Source organism: Amblyomma americanum, chromosome 3 (genome assembly GCF_052857255.1).
Source record: "Amblyomma americanum isolate KBUSLIRL-KWMA chromosome 3, ASM5285725v1, whole genome shotgun sequence".
Lineage (NCBI taxonomy): Eukaryota > Metazoa > Arthropoda > Arachnida > Ixodida > Ixodidae > Amblyomma > Amblyomma americanum.
Window position 1 is genome coordinate 19983020 of NC_135499.1, and position 20377 is coordinate 20003396.

At 44.5% G+C, this 20377-nt stretch overlaps 1 protein-coding gene across 3 annotated transcripts in view; it reads right to left on the reverse strand.

The window, feature by feature from the left end:
• Positions 1 to 3068: 3068 nt before the first annotated feature.
• The window catches only part of LOC144124470 (sorting nexin-4-like), a 129664-nt gene continuing 112355 nt past the window's right edge, over positions 3069 to 20377 (reverse strand). Inside the window, exons 10-12 of one of the 3 annotated variants that reach the window (XM_077657157.1) lie at positions 15239 to 15353; positions 7539 to 7591; positions 3069 to 3327 (exon numbers count right to left, since the gene is read on the reverse strand). In XM_077657157.1, coding sequence (XP_077513283.1) covers positions 3207 to 3327; positions 7539 to 7591; positions 15239 to 15353 — 289 coding nt within the window. In that variant the 3' untranslated portion in view covers positions 3069 to 3206. Of the gene's footprint in view, positions 3328 to 7475; positions 7592 to 15238; positions 15354 to 20377 lie in introns of all 3 variants that reach the window. The other 2 variants (XR_013313191.1, XM_077657158.1) reach the window with 2 other exon arrangements.

Sequence of the window (20377 nt, forward strand, 5' to 3'; positions counted from 1 at the left end):
GTAAGATAGCATTTGAGGAACGATTGAGAAAGATGGAGGAAAAGCAGTGGGCTAGGAAAGTTTTCAGATACCTGTATATAAAGAATGTTGACACGAAATGGAGAAAGCGAACTAGAAAATTGACAAGCAAATATCTGGACAGCAGTAAGGGGGCAAATCAGCAATTATCGGTTAAGAAAAAGGTTAAAGAAACAGAGAGAGCTCTGTGGAAAACAGGGATGCTGACGAAATCGGCACCGGGAACATACCGGACCTTTAAACAGGAAATTGTCAAAAAAAATATCTATGATAATTGTAGGGGAAGCTCTTTGTTGTTTGAGGCCAGCACTGGAGTTTTGCGGACTAAGACGTATAGAGTCCGGTACCATGAGATAGACACTTTGTGCATTGCGTGCGGAGAGGAGGAAACGGCCGAACACCTGATACTGTTCTGTAAAGGGCTTCACCCTACAGTGGAAAGCAGCGGGGCTGACTTACCCAAGGCATTGGGGTTTAGGGATAGTGAAGGGAAAGTGGATTTTAAGAGGTTAGAAGTAACCAAGCGAAGGTTATACGATTGGTGGCTAAAGGCAAGACAGGAGTAAAATTTCACAAGACATGGCTAGGTGGCTTGAGCCACCGCCCGATTTAAAGGGTTCAGCCGTATCCATTCATAGCGGAACGCCAGCGCAATGGGTAAACTGGCTGCCGTGCCGGCCCTACGACTGCGCGTGCGGTCAAGTGATGGTGGACCAAATTTTTCACGATGCTGCAGCAATTTGATCACATGATCGGCCGCCATTAGGGTGCTCAGCTACTGATCTGGAGTACCCGGGTTCGAATTATGCAACTCCTGCCCCTTTTCCATACCCATCATGGATGTATCTTGCTATTCTTGATTTGTGGTATTCTGGATGCATGTTTCTTGGTATCTGCAAGGTTTTTATTCTTTTCCCGAGTTCCGCGGGTAGATCCTCTTTCTGATTCTGCTCTAATGGCTCCATTCCTAGCGCTTGAGGCAGGCACCGAGCAGTCAGGAGGCGTGTAATGGCGGCCTGATCACGTGACCAAAGATGGAAGCTGCCACAATGCGGTGCTGCAAGTCGTCTATACAGCGGAACGCCCACGCGATGGGTAAAATGGCTGCCGTGCCGGCCCTACGACTGCGCGCGCGCGGTCAAGTGATGGGGGACCACATTTTTCACGATGCTGCAGCAATTTGATCACATGATCGGCCACCATTAGGGTGCTCAGCTACTGATCTGGAGTACCCGGGTTCAAATTCGACCGCGTTTGGATGGAGGCGAAACACGACGCCCGCGTGCTGTGCGACGTCAGTGCACATTAAAATCCTCAGTGGTCTCCGGAGCCGTCCATTACGGCACCTTTCCTTTCTGAATCCCTCTTTTATCCCTTCCTTTACAGTGCGGTTCATGCGTCCGCCGACATGTGAGACAGATACTGCGCCATTTTGTTTCCCCCAAAAAAACAATTTTTAAATTCTTTCTGCAATCTTGATCCCGCGGTTAGAGTGCTTGGCTACTAATTAAATTAAATTGCTTGTTGGGGAAAGGAAATGGTGCAGTACCTGTCTTACATCTCAGCGGACACAGGAGCCACGCCATAAGGGAAGGGATAAAGAAGAAACTGAGAGAAGAAAGGAAGAGGTGCTGTAGTGGAGGGCTCCGGAATAAGTTCAATAACATGGGGATCTAATGTGCACCGATGTAGACATCGGACAGCACACGGGAGCCTTTTGCGTTTCGCCTCCACTGAAACGCGACCGGAATACCCAGGTTCGAACCCGACCGCCGCGGCCGCGTTTTGATACCTTCATAGAGATACCACGGCTTATACAGCCATTAATTAAGGGTCCACAGTATAAAGAGGGTAGGTAGATAGGTTTCTTGCAACAAAGTGAACAAAGGAGGGGGAAGCCCCAGGCAGCTTGCCAACATATCAGGAGGACTCGTCTTCGTATGGATAAAGCTTGGCAAGCTCCCAGAGGTTCCCCCCCCCCCCCCCCGCTTGTTCAGTTTGTGTTTGCATTACTTGAATGTGTCACATCAATGATAGCGGTGTATGGGTAATAAGAAAAGCTTTCTCACACAATAATGGGGTTGTGCATGCAATCTATGGCAGGCACAATCAGAGAATTAGTTGCAAGTACTGCTAGGTAAAAAACATCTTTACTGTCAAAATGGTGAGAAAGTTTTGACTCCTGTGCATGAAATATATTTGTAATGTTTTATAGTTATGATTGATTCATTATGATAACATTTAGAAGACTTGCAGAGCCACTGCATAGGCATGCGGAAGGAAGAAGAGTCGGACTGGCACTGGAGAATGAACCCTGCTCCCAGCCTCACAGATGTGGCCTCCCTGGCGCCCGACTCACAACGGGGAAATAAATGTGGTCACTGGAACTACATACTTGGTGACACTGGATCTGAGCTACTGCAGCCCGCCACTGAGCCAGCGCATCGCTGCTTTGGCCCCCAGCCATTCAGCCATCATGCCTACATGCCGATCTCAAGCAGCTCGTGATCGGCATGCCCCAGTGTGCTTGTCTCAACACCATGTGTGCTTCATCAGGTGGTGCTCCTATGCAGCTTGGCATGAATCGATATGTGCTGGCAGGGATCTCATAACTTTTGCTCACAATAGGACGTCAAAGGCATCCCTCAGGTTTGGTGCGACTTGCTAGTCTGGTGGGCGCTACCCTGTGCGCTCTTTGACTAGCTTCCGCTCCCGCCACGTGATGAGCACCTCTTAGACACTCCAACGGTGGCGTTTTCAGAGCACTTTGGCGTGCTATCATTTCAACGCGGCACAGTACTTCAGCGGCTCACACCGTCTCCGCAGATGATGCTGCCACTTCTGCCTTGTTGCCTGAAAAATCAGGACAGTTTATTCACCGACTTCTGTTCTACAGCCGCTTGTTCCTCCCCCTGGCAAGTTGTGCCGGCCCTTCCTGGCCCAGTGATCTCAGCGTCGCCCGCCCATGCTGCAGCGATGAGCATTCACTCCCTATAGCATCGACGTCGTTCACCTCTCAGCAAGAGGCCATGCCTATGAGGCGCATAGGCGACTGTACACAACATGTTTATTTCATCAGACACGAATGGTGCCAAAGGAATGACTGCACAGGACATACAGGTCAAAAAAGAAAAGAGAAGATAAAAACAGTCAAATGGCACCGCGTTCTCAGTGCATAACACTGTCTGCTATGTCCACTGAAGGTACACACTCCACACTGGTCGAATGCTCCTCAGGTGGCATGGCCCCGTCTTCAAGTCGGCACATTTCCTCAAAGCACTGGCACACTCTTTTCCATATGGCAATGGACTGAAACAAAGGTGATGAGGTGCATGGTCAAGGCAAGCAGCTCAAGAGCAATGAACATGAGACATTCGAGAGAGCCTAATGACACCGACAAGCAGTATGCCTAGATCCAACTACATCACCTGGCTGGGGTATAATCACAATCGATTTTTCTTGACTTGGCAGGACCTGATAAACAATCTGATTAACTGATGAGTCTGAATAATCCGTGACCTTAAGAGAAATCCCATTCATGCGAAAAACCAACCTGAAAAATTGCAAACATTGCCATTTCACCACATTTCGTTTGCAAGTGATAATATTAAATTGTATTTAAGTCAGAGTCAGGCATTCAAAAGTGCAACAGATCATGTTAACAATACCAGGCTAAGAGAGACGCCGCAGATTTTACCGCGAACGTGCCGTGAGAAGTGAAAACAATTTGCCTCTTAAAGAAACAAATGGTCGCAAAGATTAAAAGAGGGAACTGCTAGGAAGGTGGGAGCAGCAGCGAGCACCTCCAGCTGCATCCTCAACCCCACGCTGACTGCGCACCACAGCCGTCACAATCGTCTAAGCCACGGAGGACACTTCTGTCCCGTTTTACATGAGTTGTGCGCTCCTCTTTGTAGGCCACCTCGATGGCAACGAAGAGTGTGGCATTTAACTTGAGTGGCGACAATGGAAACAAATAGCTGAGCCTGCCCAAGCCAGTCTGTCCAATTTCATCATCATTATCAGCCTGACTATGCCCACTGCAGAGCAAAGGCCCCTTCAATTAATGCTGTCCACTCTGTCCCCACAAGCTTTCTAATCTCAACCGCCCACCTAACTTTCTCCCGCCCCCTGCTACACTTCCTTTCTCTTGGAATCCACCCCGTTACATCTAACGACCATCAGTTATGTTGCCTTCGCATTACATGCCCTGTTGGAAAAAATCTCCATAGTACCACTGGCATCCACATTAGTCCAAAAATCAAAGTCTGGACTCCCTGGAGTCCAAAAAATTGGTTGGGCACTGTATTCATTTTATGTGCTTGGGCATGCAGCCTCCAATGAGCATGGAAGGAATGTAAAAGTCAACAGGGAAAAGAACACAGGCACAACTGAAAGTTTAATAAAGGGACCCTGAAATGATTCCGATGGTCATATTCTAAAGCAACAAATCCATAGAGGTGGTCTTTGTCAGTATTTGAATCAAACAAAAACTGTGGGTGGACCCCGTTTTGGTTTGATTTATAGGGGTTTAACGTCTCAAAGAGACTCAGGCTATGAGGGACATCATAGTGGAAGGCTCCGGAAATTTCTACCACCTGAGGTTCTTTAACGTGTATTGACATTCCACAGTAGGACCCTAGTTTGGACAAAAAATTTCTTATAATTGCTGCTTGCAACAGATTAAGACGACACCTTACTGCGCGTCTTCACCCTGCTGGCATAGAGGGGGGAACCAGAGCGAGCCTTCTAATTGGGCGCGACGGGGTGCAGTCCCCACTGTTCTTTTTCTTCTGCTGCACTGGCTTGTATGGGCCAAGGAGGGAGAGGAGGAGCATCATTTCTGATCGCCGATTGTGCCGTGCCGAGCCATGGAATACAGATCACTCATGCGGTTTTCCTGACCTCAGTAAATATCATTTCATGGTCCCTCTAGGGAGAAAGGCATTGAAGAAATAAGATCGCTTACTGGCACTAACCAAAGTGTGGCACAAAAAACAAGAAAAGCCCTCTTCACGATTAACTCCCATTCAGGAGTCATACTCAGGCATGAACACATATGCGCACACGCATTCATTGCCAGTGCTGAGTCACTCCGTGGGGAATTCAGTTGTTTTCATTCAGGGTGTAGCCCTGCACCAAAGCTATAGACTAGTGGAGTTCTCCATAACATGACCATTTTGATAAGGAAAAAAAAAATTACTCAGGGCAAGCATTATGGCTGATGCCTTTTAGAATACAAAAAAGTGAAGGGTTTTCAAGGAACCACAGAAACTGCAGGCCTCTCAAGGTCTTTGAAAGGGTTTTCAAAGACACTGGCAACCTATGTGCTAGCAAGATGAGGGGTTTATCTGCACAGCCACCTGCTTTTGTATTCCACCATAACGAGAGCTGCCTCTCACAAAGCACTTTCTCTTGCACTGTGCGTGCGCTAAACTCGCCGACTGTCCCAAAATCTGCTTCTCGCTATGGCTGCATAAGCATGGCCACTACTGCTGTATATGTGCATGAAGCATTGGCGTGCTTTTCACTGAAAGTTTGATTGGCTGGCCTTTGCACAGTAACACTTTAAATGGTGCATGTCTCACATGCATACCAATGGTGAAATTGCATTAAGAATGACTAATAATTCCTTCATCATTTTCAAGCTGTTTCGACTAATGATTTTGTAGAAAAAAGGGTGCACAGTTGAACCAATGACTTGGTTAAGAAGAGCCTAAATGTGCTATGTGTCCTCCTCTCAATCTATTGGACCTGTTAGATTACTTGTATTATTTGAATTTAAAACTGCTTCAAGAACTAGTATGGGCGAGTTGACTGATGGGAAGGTCTCAAAAGCTCAATTATTTCCCAATTTTTTTTTTTTCACGTCAAGATGGATCTTGTGAAACTGTGAACCCATGCTTTTAAAAACAGAAACAACACAAAGGAGGCCTATTAGTGAATATAAAAACACACTGAGCGGCTTGTATGATAGTACTCTGCATGCCAAAACATGGTGCATAGCTTTTTGTTTCCTAGCTCTTGAAGCAGGTGGGACAAATGTGTCCTGCTGCTGCACAAGGAGACCGTTTGCATGCCGTACGCATTAACCACTGCCAAGAGTGACAACTGGCATGTCGATTGCGATTTGCGTGCTACTCACGCCACTGCCTAACTGAGGTGAAAATTGGCACAGAGGCCAAAACATGCCAACCAGGGTGGAAACTTGCCGGGTGACTCCTGCAAATCGTGTAAAAGCACGCCAACAAAAATGCATAGGAAGGTCGGATTTGTAGTGTCTAGCCCACTTACTGCAAACATAGGAATATAATGAACGAATGGCACGTGACAATCATGATATAAGTGGGCTCAGCTACAAAAAAAAAAAAAAAACCACATGTAGTCCACCAATGTGGCATCCCACCACCACTGTTATGCCTTATTTCGTATTCATTTCTCCCTCTTTTCCTTTCCTTTTTTGTGCAACTTTTCAAACTGTTTACCAACAACATTAGATTCTTTTCCTGTATTTCATGCAATTCCATTCACATATATTTAAAGCTTAGCTACCTTTTCTACATCTTTCCGCTAACTCCTTTGGTCCATGTGTTGTCTAAATCTGTAGCAGTGATGGCAGTCTTCTCTACCTGCCCATATTTTTCAGTTTTATTTGTGCCCCATTCTTGCTTTTTATTTTTGTAGTATTTGTTTACACTCCCTGCACTTGTTTTCACCTCACATTTATTGTTTTTTTTCCTCTTCGTTTTTGCATCCCATTTTGCCCTTTTTGTTAGTGCTTTAGTTCAATTCCCACAGCGCTGTAATGTGATGGACATGCTCACTTTTTCGGCACTATACTTTCATTCTGGCAATTCTTCTTAAATAAGAACATATTGTCTTTAAACTCAATGGTATGCTGCTGCCTTTTATTTCTTTCTCTTTTTTTCGCTTCTGCCACTTTACCGCTGTCTATTTTTCTCCCCCCTCTCCCAGCTCACCTACTTGTAGCGGGTCCTTTCTTTCCTCTGGTGTCTACATACGCCTTTTAATGCCATAGCATTAGATAACTTCAGCAGAAAGCCGGTGTTGCCAAAAATGCAGTTCTAAAGAGTGGCCCGAAAAATTGGCGTCACAGAACACACAGTCAAAACAGTGCGAAGTCATCAATGTGGAAAAAATGAAAAATCTTAACCAGTAATAGTCAGTACTAGTACTTACATCTGCACCAACTACAAATGAATATAAGAGAATCGGAATGAAATTGTAATAGAATTAAAATGCTTTTGAATTACTCATGCGTAAGTTCCTTAGTGCCTCCAACAACTTTTGTTAAATGGTTTGTTTTATGCCATTCATCTTTCCTCTTTTCATCTGTGTCATTCTCTCACTTTTTTATATGTTCGGCTGCACTGTTTAATGCACACACATCCTTTTATCATATGTTTCTTTTCTTCTGCTTCTCTTATATTACCAACCTGGTCTGCTTTTCTCTTTCACAGTCTTCAGCTGCTACCTGCTGGATGTCTGCTTTTACTTACCCACCTTCCTCACTGCTGTCGTTTGGTTCCTTGCTTTCTTCTTCTCTTCTTTTCTGCATCATACAATAACTTGGACTTTAGGCTAGTCTTTAGCTTTGTTTTTCTGTTGGCTTTCTTCACATTCCTCTGAAATGTGTTTTCTTGCGCCTCTTGTATTGGCTTAGTTTAAGCCCTGGTAAAGCTCTGCTGGTCTGGGCTCCCCCTTTCATTTCTTTTTATGCTTCTTCCAAGAGGACTAAAATGGCTCATATGGTGTGCATGCACCATGCCTCTATCGGCACAAAAATCTTTACACTCAGCTGCACCCACACAGGAGACTCTTACTTGAGTTATGTTCAGTAGACACAGAGGAATATTAACCGCTCCTGGTACTGTTCCCCCTTCTTACATCCACAGTCCATGGCCAGTGACCTGGCAGCCATCTAAACAAGGGCTTAAAAGGCAAGCTGCAACTCGCCCACAGTCACACCTGATGCAGGAACGGAGTAGTTTCTGAAACGTCGTGTTATTTCTTTTTTTTTTTTGGATGGCACTCTTGTCTCAGTTAAATTTCATTGATAAGGAGACATAACTCCTGCTTTCCACTTATGAACTTTGATGCAGTTTAAATGGCAGCCCTCACATTCGCTCACGTTGACCAGAAGAGCAATGTGTTAGGTCCTACCAAAGGATTTGTTCAGTGTGTCAAATCATGCATGCATGCTTGGCAAGATGCCATTTCATTTCAAAAACAGCCTCTCTGGAGACTTGTAGTATGCAGTGCAAAACTCAGCACAAAACATCAATATGATGCCTGCCAAGAATTGTGCTGTCTTATCCTGCAGCATAAAGGACTCTGACTTTCTGAAACCCTTGCACCAAAGAATTCATACAGATCACAAGAGTTGGCTCATGGACAAATCAACACCCAAGAACAAAATAACCAAGACTCACCAGTGCCTTTGAAGGAGAACAAAAATCACCAAAGCTCAGACAGGAAATTCCCCAAGTAACCATGGCCAACAGCTAGTAATGTGTTGTGTTGTGTTGGGTTTAATGGCGCATAAGCAGCTAAGGCTATCATGCGCCAAGCTCGAGATATAGGAAATGTTTTCGCTAGAATTTACAGTAAAGAAAAAAAGCGGTGTAGAAAGTTTCAAAAGTTATTTCCTTGTACCTAGTATAGAGAGCAAAGACAAGATTGATAGATGGCTAGTATTAAAACCTTCAAAGGAGGTCGGGTAACCTCAGCAGCCGTCCTTAAGGGGCCAAGGATCTGGAGGCTACCAACCAATAAAATAGACACCTCGGCCTTCTTTTCAGGAGAGAGAAAGTGGTCGAGGTGTGTCAACGACAAGTGGGAAATTCACAGTCTATCAAGAAAACCCGATTCTGTTAAAAAGTTAAAAACAGAAGACATATCAACAATTGCATAATCACTTAAGAGCAGCGCAGGGTGAAATGGGATGCACTGGTTGTAAAACTGAGTAAAATACTTCTTTCTTAGTTTTTCGAGTTTTGGGCATGATAATAAAATATGGTGTATTGTGAGCTCGTCTCCACATCTTTCACAAAGAGGCTTGTCCTGATTGGTTAGTAAGAAATGCGTCAGGTGTGTGTGTCTGATGCGGAGACGACATAAAATTACTTCTGTAAAACGTGCCTGGTGTGTACACGTCTTCCATTCGCCGAGGACAGGCTTTACGAAATGCAGCTTGTTGGTTATTTCATTATCTCAAGCTGTCTGCCATTTAGCCTTCAGATTTCTGTGTATTAATTTCATGCAGTCTTTGTGGGGCACGCTGACTTTTCTAATTTCACGCCCGCGAGCTTGTGCAGCACTTTTGTCGGCTCATTCATTGCCGTCTATTCCAACATGGCTCGGCACCCAGCAGAATTTTATGATACGTCCTTGTGTTGTAACTTTTTCTATGTTATGTACTATGTTTCCTACTAAGGGTTCGACTGCATTTCTGGAATGTAATGCTGTTAGCAGACTAAGCGAATCTGTGTAGATTATGCTCTTTTCCAAACTGTTATTTATTATTCTTCTTACAGCTACAGAGACAGCATAACACTCCGCAGTAAAAATGGATGCACAGTTTGGTAGCCTTAATATCTTTTGCCAGTTTCCTTGCACTACTGCACTTCCGACGTAATCTGCTGTTTTTGAGCCGTCAGTGTAAAACTCTGTGTAGTTCGCATATTTTTCTTGTAGTGCCCGGTATTCATGTAATATGTGCTCGTGTGGCGTTTGTTTCTTTCGGTATTGTGTTAACGTGAAGTCACACACAGTGGGAAGGCTGTACCATAGGGGCAGTGGGTCATACCCTGAGGCGACATCAGGAAGGGTATCCAGTATTCCTAAAGTTTGGCAACAATCCTCGAAGCGGAGCAGCAGAGGTTTAACTGACTGGGGTTTGTTGTTGAATAGTGTACTGGAGGTGTAGTTTGTAACTATGGAATAGCAGAGGTGTTTCGGCAAGGAACGGATTTTCAGGACATATGTGCATGTGAGCATAGTTCTTCTCTCTGTAAGGGAGGGTTCATTGATTTCGACATAGTGACTGTTTATGGGGGATGTTCTGTGTGCACCAGTTGAAAGTCTTAAACCAAGGTTATGCACTGGGTCCAGTCGTTTTAGATATGATGGCCTCGCGGACCCATACACAACGCATCCACAGTCTAGAGTAGAGCGTACTACAGACCTATAGATTTGTAAAAGACATGTTCTATCATATCCCCAGCGTTTTCGTGACAGTACTTTTAATATATTCAGGGATTGGGAGGCTTTCTTTTTGCTGGTGTTTATATGTGGCAGGAATGTTAGTTTTTTGTCGAATGTTATGCCTAAAAATTTATGTTCTTGTTTTATTGGTAGCATAGTTTCATTTAGATGAAGGGGGGGGGGGGGGGGGGGGACGTTGTGCAAGCCTCTTTTGAGCGAGAAAAGAACTGCAACTGTTTTTTGTGGGGAGAACTTAAACCCGTTTTTGTCTGCCCAAACCGCTAGTCTGTTTAATGTGAGTTGTACCTGTCTCTCACAGGTTGATAAGTTGCATGATGTGCATGCAATCTGAAGGTCATTAACATATACAGAATACATGATAGACTTCGGAATTATTTTCGATATGAAATTCATTTTTACAACAAAGAGCGTGGTACTCAGAATGCACCCCTGTGGTACTCCGTTTTCTTGAACGAATTCTTCGGAAAGTGTTGAACCCAGGCGTACATGAAACGAACGTTCCGACAGGAAATCTTTCAGGCAGTTCAGCATCCTTCCGCGTATACCTAGGTCTGCTAGGTCGCGGAGAATGCCAAACCTCCAGGTAGTGTCGTAAGCCTTTTCCATGTCAAAAAATACTGCTAGACAGTGTTGCCTGTGTATGAACGCTTCTCGTACAGTGTTTTCAAGGCGCACGAGATGGTCAGTTGTCGAGCATCCTTTTTTAAACCCGCATTGGTGGATGTCGAGAAGTTCACGGTTTTCGAGGGCAAACATTAACCTGATATTCAACACACTTCCGAAAGATTTGGCGAGGCAACTTGTGAGTGCTATGGGTCTGTAGCTAGCAGCGGAAGTGGGTGGCTTTCCAGGCTTCAGTAATGGCACAATAACTGCTTTTTTCCAGGACTCTGGTATTTTTCCTAGTTTCCATATTTTGTTAAAAAATTTTATAAGTGCTTCTACTGATGTTTCGGAAAGGTGTGCCAGCATCTCAATGCATTTCATCAGGGCCGGGTGCTGTCTGTTTGCCAGCCGACAGTACTTTATGTATTCCCTCGAGAGTAATTAGGCTGTTATACGGCTCGTTCGAACCACCACTTGTTGGAAGTCTTTGTTTTTCAGCTATGTTTTTGTGCCTTAAAAATGACTCTGTATAATGTGCGGAACCAGAAATTGTAGAAAAATGTTTCGCTAGAACGTCTGCCTGTTGTTTAATACTTGTTTGTGTGCCTGCGCCTGTGAGAAAAGGGATTGTGAAGGGAGAGTAGCTGCCATTTATTTTGTGAACTTGCTCTCACAATTTCTTCGATGTTATTGACCTGTTTATAGATGTTATATATTTCTGCCATGATGTTTTTTCGGCACTTCGACGAATATACCTCGCTTTGGCTCTTGCTTTTTTGAAATTTACAAGGTTTTGATGAGTAGGGTACCTACGAAAAATTCCCCATGCTTTATTTTGTTTCCGTTTTGCTTCTTTACATTCTTGTGAGTACCACGGCTTCTGACATTGTCTCACTACGCCCGACGACTGAGGAATAGATATGCGTGCAGCAGTAATTATACAGGTTGTGAAAATCTTATTTAGTTCGTCAATACTTAGATCATCCGAAAATAGTTTCTCCGGACTAGCATTTTTACGAAACAGTACCCAGTCAGCCAAGTGTAATTTCCAACGACGAGGTTTGCTCGGAATGATTGACGGAGAGGATGACAGGCTAATAGTTAATGGTAAATGATCGCTTCCCCGTGGATCATCAAGAATATCCCATTTAAAATCAGTAAAAACAGATGGTGAACTAAACGATAAGTCTAAACAGCTCATTTTTCCAGTGCTTGGGGTACAATATGTGTGTTTTCCCGAATTTAGCAGACAGACATTATTGCATAGAATAAAATCTTCCAAAACGCGGCCTCTAGTGTCAGTTTCTTCACTTCCCCAGAAAGAAGAGTGCGCATTAAAATCCCCGTTAAAAGATATGGCTATGGTAGCTGTTCTAGAAGTGCTTCCATGTCTTGAAGTGTAACTGTTTGGTGTGGCTCGAGATATATGGAACATATTGTAATAGTTTTAAAATGGATAACAGTGACTGCAACTGCTTCAAATTTGGTTTTTAACTTGATTTCACGGGTTGCAAAACCAGACTGGATGATAATCGTAACACCTCCAGAGAGCCTACTCGCTTGCTCTCGGTCACACCGAAAGACTTGGTAATTTTTTAAAATGTTTGTATGTTTAGAACCTAAGTTCGTTTCCTGTAGGCATAACGCCACAGGGGAAAAAGAGTTTAAAAGATCACTTACATCACTGTAATTTCTTAAAAGTCCTCGGCAGTTCCAACTAATTAGGAATGTCATGTTGGATAAGTTTTGAGCGAGTTAAAAAAAGAACTTGTTCAAGTTTTTAAGGGTCCTGTAATGGGGGCCCTGTCTTTTCTTTTACGCTCAAGAGAGCTGTTCCGCCGTTGTAACGGGGGCGAGTTTTGAGTTGTGTCCATTGCCTCACTAGAGGCCCTGGACGGCCGCGGAGAACCCGCGGGTGTGCGGTTTAGAGGCCTCTCCCGACTGGGGGAAGCCTTGAGGGCGGCCGGCTGAAATGCCGGCGTGCCTTTTTTTCCGGATGGCAGGGCAGCCTTCGCCGCGTCTGCCGGGGGCGGGAATTGCCCTGCCGGAGGCTTTGCCTTGGCAGTGGCCAGAGCCGGGTGTGGTGCTCCGCCATTGCGCACCACATCCGCGAAGTTTGTCTTTGCAGTGAATAGAAACGGGTTTGTAAGTGCTAACCTTTTTCTAGCTTCTTTGAATGATATGTTTTCCTTTGTTTTCAGAGTTATGATCTCTTTTTCAGTTTTCCATCTTGGACAAGACCTGGAGTAAGCAGGGTGATCGCCTTCGCAGTTGGCACAGAGGGAGGCCACTGCATCGCAGTTCTCAGTTGCATGTTCTTTCGAGGCACATTTCGCGCAGGTTTTATGACCGCGGCAGCTGGTTGACCCATGGCCGTATCTTTGACAGTTAAAGCATCTGCGAGGGTTAGGTATGTATGGTCGGACTTGTATTTTCAAGTATCCCACTTCTATTGTCTCGGGTAGTGTGCTTGCATAGAATGTTAGGATCAAGTGCTTTGTATGAATTTCTTTATCATCTTTACGTATGGCGATTCTCTGGACATTGACGACGTTTTGTTCAGAAAGACCATCTAGCATTTCCTTCTCGGTGATGTGGAAGAAGTCCGGGTCGGAGATTACGCCACGGACGGTATTTAGGGTTCGATGTGCAGTGACGGTCATGGGAACATCCCCAATAGATTGAATGGTTGGGAGCTTTGCATGTTGTGCTTCGTTGTCGAGTTGGAGTAGAAGGTCTCCACTGGCTGTTTTGCTGACTTTGTATTTTATGCCTAAGGATTCTGTTAAGCATTTTGACACGAGGAATGGGGACAATATTCAAGCTGGTTTTTCTTGGATTTGTGAATGAATCACATGATATTTAGCACGATTCTTTTTGGTTCTCTGCAGGAACTCTGCTGTGGCTTCGGTCCGCCTCCTTTTATCGGGGCGATCAGATGCTGAGAGAAGGTTTGCCATAGATTAAGTATGTTGTTCGGCCGCGGTGCCAGCCACCCACCATGGAGTCCAACAAGGGGACGGGACAGGAACTTGCAAAAAGTCCTGCCCACGCCAGCTGTACACCTCAACTATAACCCAATATGATGCAACTCAGGGTGGTTGGCCACACAAGGTTAACCCTCGCCGCCAGGGAGAAAAGGAAGAAACTAGAAGTGAGTAGGATAGAGGAGAGTTGTGAGAAAGGCGTAGGAAAGGTAAAGATTTAGGGGAGGATAGGAAAAGGCGACCGCCGATTTCCTCCGGTCGGGTCAGGCCGGAGGTGCCGTCTGCAGGAAGCTGGGGCCAAAGTGGTGTGTTGCCTCCGCCGAGGGGCCTTAAGGGTCCAAACGCCCGGCATCGGCTCAACCACCAGGATCCCCTTTTTCCCGGACACGGCGATGCCACGCACGGTGAGGCGTGGGTGCTCGGGTCAGTGGTGATGCACAGTTCACCATCATCCCCTTGCGGGGATGTCCCTGCGGATGATGCTCAGGAACCCGCGGTGTCGCCACTCACCGACGCCTGCAGGCTGTAGACGCCCCCCTGCGGGGAAACAGCTAGTAATAGGTTGGCCACAAGTTGGTGGTGAAAACGTTGACGCGTTTAGGACCGAGGGTTTGACATGGTCAGGGTCCCTAGTCCGGGAGTCTGTTGACTGCTGCTGGCACCCTCGGATGGATGATAAATTTTTTTTTTAACCGGGCCAACCTGATCGTCCACTTTAGACCCACTGTCAGTATTTAAGTCTGCAGGTCTGAGTGGGCTCTATTCAAATGAGAAAATGAGCTTGCATAGATGACGTTTCCTGTAAATGTGACGCTATTTATACCTGCACCTGAGGTGCCATACCTTTCGAAGCATGCGATGCACTCTCAACTGATGCGCATCTACCCTCTTTGTTGCCAGCATGTCAGACTGCAGTAACCACTGTTGCTGTCATAGCCAAGCTGTGTCCACAGATGGACAGAGGCCAATGATCTTCAAGCAGCCATGGCTTGAGGCAGCCGCAGTCCAGCTATACCAGTCCGTTACTTGGGGCCGTAACACGACGTGCTTCCCTTTATGCTAAAATACTGCCGGTCATCAATTCTGTGCACTTCATGATGCCCCCCCAGAAAGAAAGCAGCACACACGACTTGAGGTTACTACAAGTGAAGTAATGAAGAAAACAGCGAACAAAGCTCTTTCATTAAGCATCCCACCCATTGCCAAGCCATATGCAGCCTGGCTTTGTGCCAGGGCATGCTATTTGGTTGGTTAATTATCCTGGCTTTCTTCCACGGTGGGTGTTAAGCATTCCACAACGACTGCCATTGTGAGACACACAAGCTACAGACGCTGTTCTGCTTCTGAACGCGAAAAAGGGTGGTGCAAAGTGGGGCCACCTCTCTGCAGAGACGGATGTTGGTGCTGACGAGGATGGTCAATGCCTGGGTCAGGTCTTGCTCTTTCTGCTCCCGGAACTTGGCGATCTCTGCCAGGGCTTTCTCGGCAAACTCCCTGCAAATGGATGTGTGCACTGTAAGCACCAACTAAAGCATGTAGTTATTAAGAAACATGAACCAAAGCACGAACTGATGAACATGATGCAGTGCAACGGCACCTGGCCTAAGAAGAGAGTAGAAGGAAGAGTAGAAATGGACACAACAGAGCACTGAACAAACAACTGGCATTCATTTGGTCCACTGTGCATATAAATGCAAGAGAAAAGAACTCCATTTCTTGAACTGTGTGACTTGGCCGTTGTTGTCTTACAGGGTTCTTGGTGCACGAGTCTGCTCTTTGCAGTGGTTTTCATCCATTTTTTTGGTTGCTTCACTTATATTTATATGCACAGCGCATCAAATAAATGCAAGTTGCTAGTCCAGTGCTGTGTTGTGTCCATTTCTACTCTTCCCCCTGGTCTCTTTTTAGGCCGTGTGCCATTGCACTGCTTCATGTCCATCATGAACCAAAGGTTCCATAACACGGGCCATAAAGGTCCGTGGATATATCATCGTTGGATATAGCATCCAAGCATGCGTCTGTCAAGTTCAACCTCAGCTCGACTGCTGCTGATGATGCCTCGATGGCAAGCTGCTGCGTACCACCTGCACATCTGCCTCCCAGTCTGGCTTCGCCCACACTGTTGATCTGTCAGCACTATCTCCGAGGGACGGATATTTATTCGCCAGTTTCAAGCCGGTCAGCTGGGGCGTGACATCGCATTGGCCATGTGCTTACCACGGCCTAGGTTAGTTACCTGTTTCCTGCTGCGTGCTATTGCAGTTCCAATCGATGTATTATTGCGGTGTCGTGCCCCGACGACTTGCTTTGTGTTTTGAAAAAGTGTGTTGATAAGTTGAAGTATGGCCATGGTCTGTTATGTCAAATTTTACAGTTAATATGTGTTGATGTTGAGAGCAACCCCGGTCCCGGTTTCGATATACACAAGATGAATTCGGATAATGAAGCCATTGCTGGCATTTATGCTGTAATAAAACGACTCGACCTTCGCAGTTCCTTCAGGAACTACATATGCTTAAACAGCCAGGATGCTACAAGTACGTCCTTACAATGTTTGAGGGGCAGGATCGCTACACTGGAGAACGACATGCATTCCTCACGGCTGGCCGCAAAGGCTGGTGATTCAAACGCATCATCATGTGTTGACACCTTGACCAGGGACGTTGCTTATCTTAAGGCGTGTTTTGAAGATGTTTCCAATAGGTCCCGCAGGAATAATTTGCTCATTCTAGGTCTAAATGACTCCGAAACAGAGAGTTGGTCTGAATCTGAAAAAAAGTGCGCGAATTCTTTTCGTCTCATCGTAACCAAAATGTTCCACCTGAAAGGATCGAAAAGGCTCACCGAATAGGTCATTTTGTTGAAGGCAAGCACCGACCGATTGTCGTTAAATTTTGTAGTCATAAAGTCAAAGACAATATCTTATCGTGCAGCCCTAAGATAAAGGACACTTTATCTTCACGGCCGCAGTCAGAAAGGCACGCTTCAGGTTCTCACAATACGCAAGTGACCCGGCCTTTCCTTCCAAGTTGCGATTTGATAAGCTCCTTGCCAACAAAAAATGTTTTGTCTATGATTTTGAACATGACCGAGTCGTCGAGCTTCGAGGCAAAAAGGGAGGCAACTGCCCGCTCCGCTGCTCGTGCCCACCTTTCGTTCTATGCCCTTGGACTCATCAAATTTTGAATTTATAACTCTCATCGTGAATTGCAGGAGTATCAAAAATAAAACTGACGAATTTGCTACTCTTGTTTCCTCTGTAAAACCTCATGTTATAATTGGCACTGAAACGTGACTGGATAATTCCGTTCTCAGCTCTGAAGTATTTCCCACCGGTTATGACGCGTACCGTAGCGATCAACACTTGCATGATGGGGGGTCTTTTTACTTCTTGACCAGTGTTTTAGCTCTTCATTAATAACAGCGCCCATAGTTGGTTGCGAGTAGTATGGTGCAGCCTTCGCCTAAACAATGGAAAGAATTTGGCTATTTGCTCAGTCTACCGCCCTCCTTCTGCTGCCAACCCTGACGCTTTCAGATCGCTGTCTGAATTTCTACACAGCTTAAAAAATTACTTTCTTTTTGGTAGGGACTTCAACATGCCTGATTTCAAATGGGTAGACTACAAACCTCTTCGTATGAACCATTCTTCATTGTCTTCATCCTTTTATGAATTAACTACTACTAATGACCTATACCAGTAAGTCACTGAGCCTACAAGGGAAACTGAGCACTCATTTTCAGTGTTAGATTTACTGTTCTGCAACCGGCCTTCAGTAGTGCATGACACAGTGATCATACCAGGAATAAGCGACCACAGTTGTATTGTCGTTAACGTTCTGCATTTTCCTTATTTAATTCTAAGAGGTCAACCTCGAAAGGTTTTCTTTTTTAATAAGGGCGACTATACATCAATGAAGAATGAACTTTCATCTTTCCTTCCTGAATTTATTAATCTTAGCCAGAATTTAGATTGTAGTTCCCTTTGGGAAGTATTCAAGAATAAGCTGGAATGCCTAATTGATCAGTATATCCCATCTAAAAGTCTTTCTGGAAAGCACCACCACAACAAACCATGGATCATGCGGCAGACCAGATGGCTTATCAGGAAAAAACATCGCCTTCTAGAATCATACAAAACAAATCGGTGCCCTGCAGTACTGCAATCGATTCGTGCTCTTGGCAGTATACTAAAAACAAAATTAAAGCTCTTAAGGATAGCTATTTAAATGACTTGGGATCAAAACTGCGTAATAATACCAAGGAATTGTGGACGTTTTTGAAACACAATGAACGTGAATCTGTCAAAATCCCGAATTTAGACCTTGATGGTTCAGTTATTTCTAATGATGGTGATAAGGCATGCTGCTTTAATGCTTTTTTTCAGACTGCTTTTGAGCCAAGGTACATCGGAGAACTCCCGTTAACTCTTGAATCTGTCACTGAAACCATGTTTGAATTGGTTTCTACTCATCAAAGCGTGCTAAAATTGCTTAGTGATATCAATTCATTTTCTGCCGGTGGTCCTGATGGTGTTCCTAACTTTGTTTGAAAGTCATGCGCGAATGAAATCTCTCATTACTTAGTCATCTTGTTCCGAGCATCTCTTAACTCGGCGCCTCTGCCAAATGACTGGAAAAATTCTAATGTGGTACCAGTGCATAAAAGTGGTTCAAAAAGCTCTGTACTTAATTATCGACCGATTTCTTTAACCTGTGTGTGCTGTAAAACGTTGGAGCGCATAATATATAGCGCAGTCATAAAACACCTTGATTCTCATGAGTATTTTACAGACATTCAGCATGGCTTTAGGTGAGGTTTTTCCTGTACTACTAAGTTACTTGAGTTTAGTAATGATCTGTTTTCTTCCTTTGACCGTGGCTCTCAAATAGATTGCGTACTTTAGATTTTAAGAAAGCCTTTGACTCTGTACATCATTTACTATTATTACATAAGTTAAGTTGTCTTAGTCTGCACCCCACTGTCATCAATTGGTTTCATTCGTATCTTCAGGGCCGCATGCAGAGTGTTTTGATTAATGGTTCGCACTCAGATTATTTAAATATTTCCTCAGGTGTACCGCAGAGGCCCATTCTTAATGTTATTGTTTTGGAACTTGCCTGCAAAGTTCAGCTATATGCTGACGACTGTGTCGTTTACCATGTTGTGGAAAGTTCCTCTGATGCGGCAAAACTTCAGCGAAACTTGGATTCCATCCAGTGCTGGTGCTCAAAATGGCAAATGTCTTTGAACGCTACAAAATGCCAATTTATCTCTCTCACTCGAAAGCGTTCTCCATTAAAAACAAGTTACTCATTACATAATGTTCCCTTGCAAAATGTACTTGAATATAATAAGTATCTCGGCGTTTATTTTACATCTAACCTAACGTGGACGAGGCAAGTTGAGTATATTATATCCAAAGCCTGCAGAATGCTTAATTTCTTAAAACGAAATTTCAATAAAGCACAGCCTAACGTCAAAAAACGAACAATTCTAGAATATGCCTGCCCTGTATAGGAGGACCAGTTTGCTTACTTATGTGACATGCTCGAGCGTGTGCAATAATTACAGCTTCTCAACTAGTGTCACGTCTCTTAAAAACCACCTTGGTTGGGGATCTTTAGCTAACTGTAGGAAACATTTGAGGTTGCAAATCATGCATTGCATCTATTTTGGAAAGCTGAGCATTGACAAAGACCGGTACCTGCTTCAACCTCACTTTTTTTCTAGACGACTTGATCATCAGTGGAAGATCCGAAAGATTAAATGTACGACATATTTACAAAACCTCGTTCTTTCCATGGACGATCAATCAATGGAACAGGCTGCCAGCTGGCATCACTGAGTGCTGCACGGAAGGTCAATTCCGTGCATTCTTATCTGATGTGTGACGTGGCGCACAGTTCTCTTGCGCGTTTTTTCATTTCATTAGTGTCATTGTATTTATGGAGCGCGGTTGTCCTCCTTCAGTGCATGCTTTCCCTAATCTATTATTAGTTGTGCAATTGTATTTTTGTTATCCTGCGCACTTTTGGCCAAACGAGCAGAAGTTCTTGTGTTTCCCCTCTGCAATAATGCCTTCGGGCGCTGCAGGTCTCTGTAAAAAATAAGTAATAAATAAACTAGGGGTGTGTGAATATTGAGTTTCGAATACGAATCGAATACGAATATGAAGAAAAAATGGCTTCAAATATCAAATCGAATATCTGTTCAGTACAAAAAAAAAATTCAGAAAATGATGAGCAAGCAAACATTGTTGTCCTTATTTTTTTCAGAATAGTGTACGGTCTTTGCAGCTAAAATAAACAAAACTAGACTGCCTCAGTACCATATAAAAAAACAATGTGCACAGAAATGTATACTACTTGAGCAGATAGCATAACAGTATCCAAACTATAATGAGGTCATGCAAAACAAAATCCATAAAATGACAAGACTGGCAAAAAAAATAACATGATGACTATTAAACCTCATTCATTTGGAGTTCAAGGGAACGGAAGAAATGCCCGGTTCAT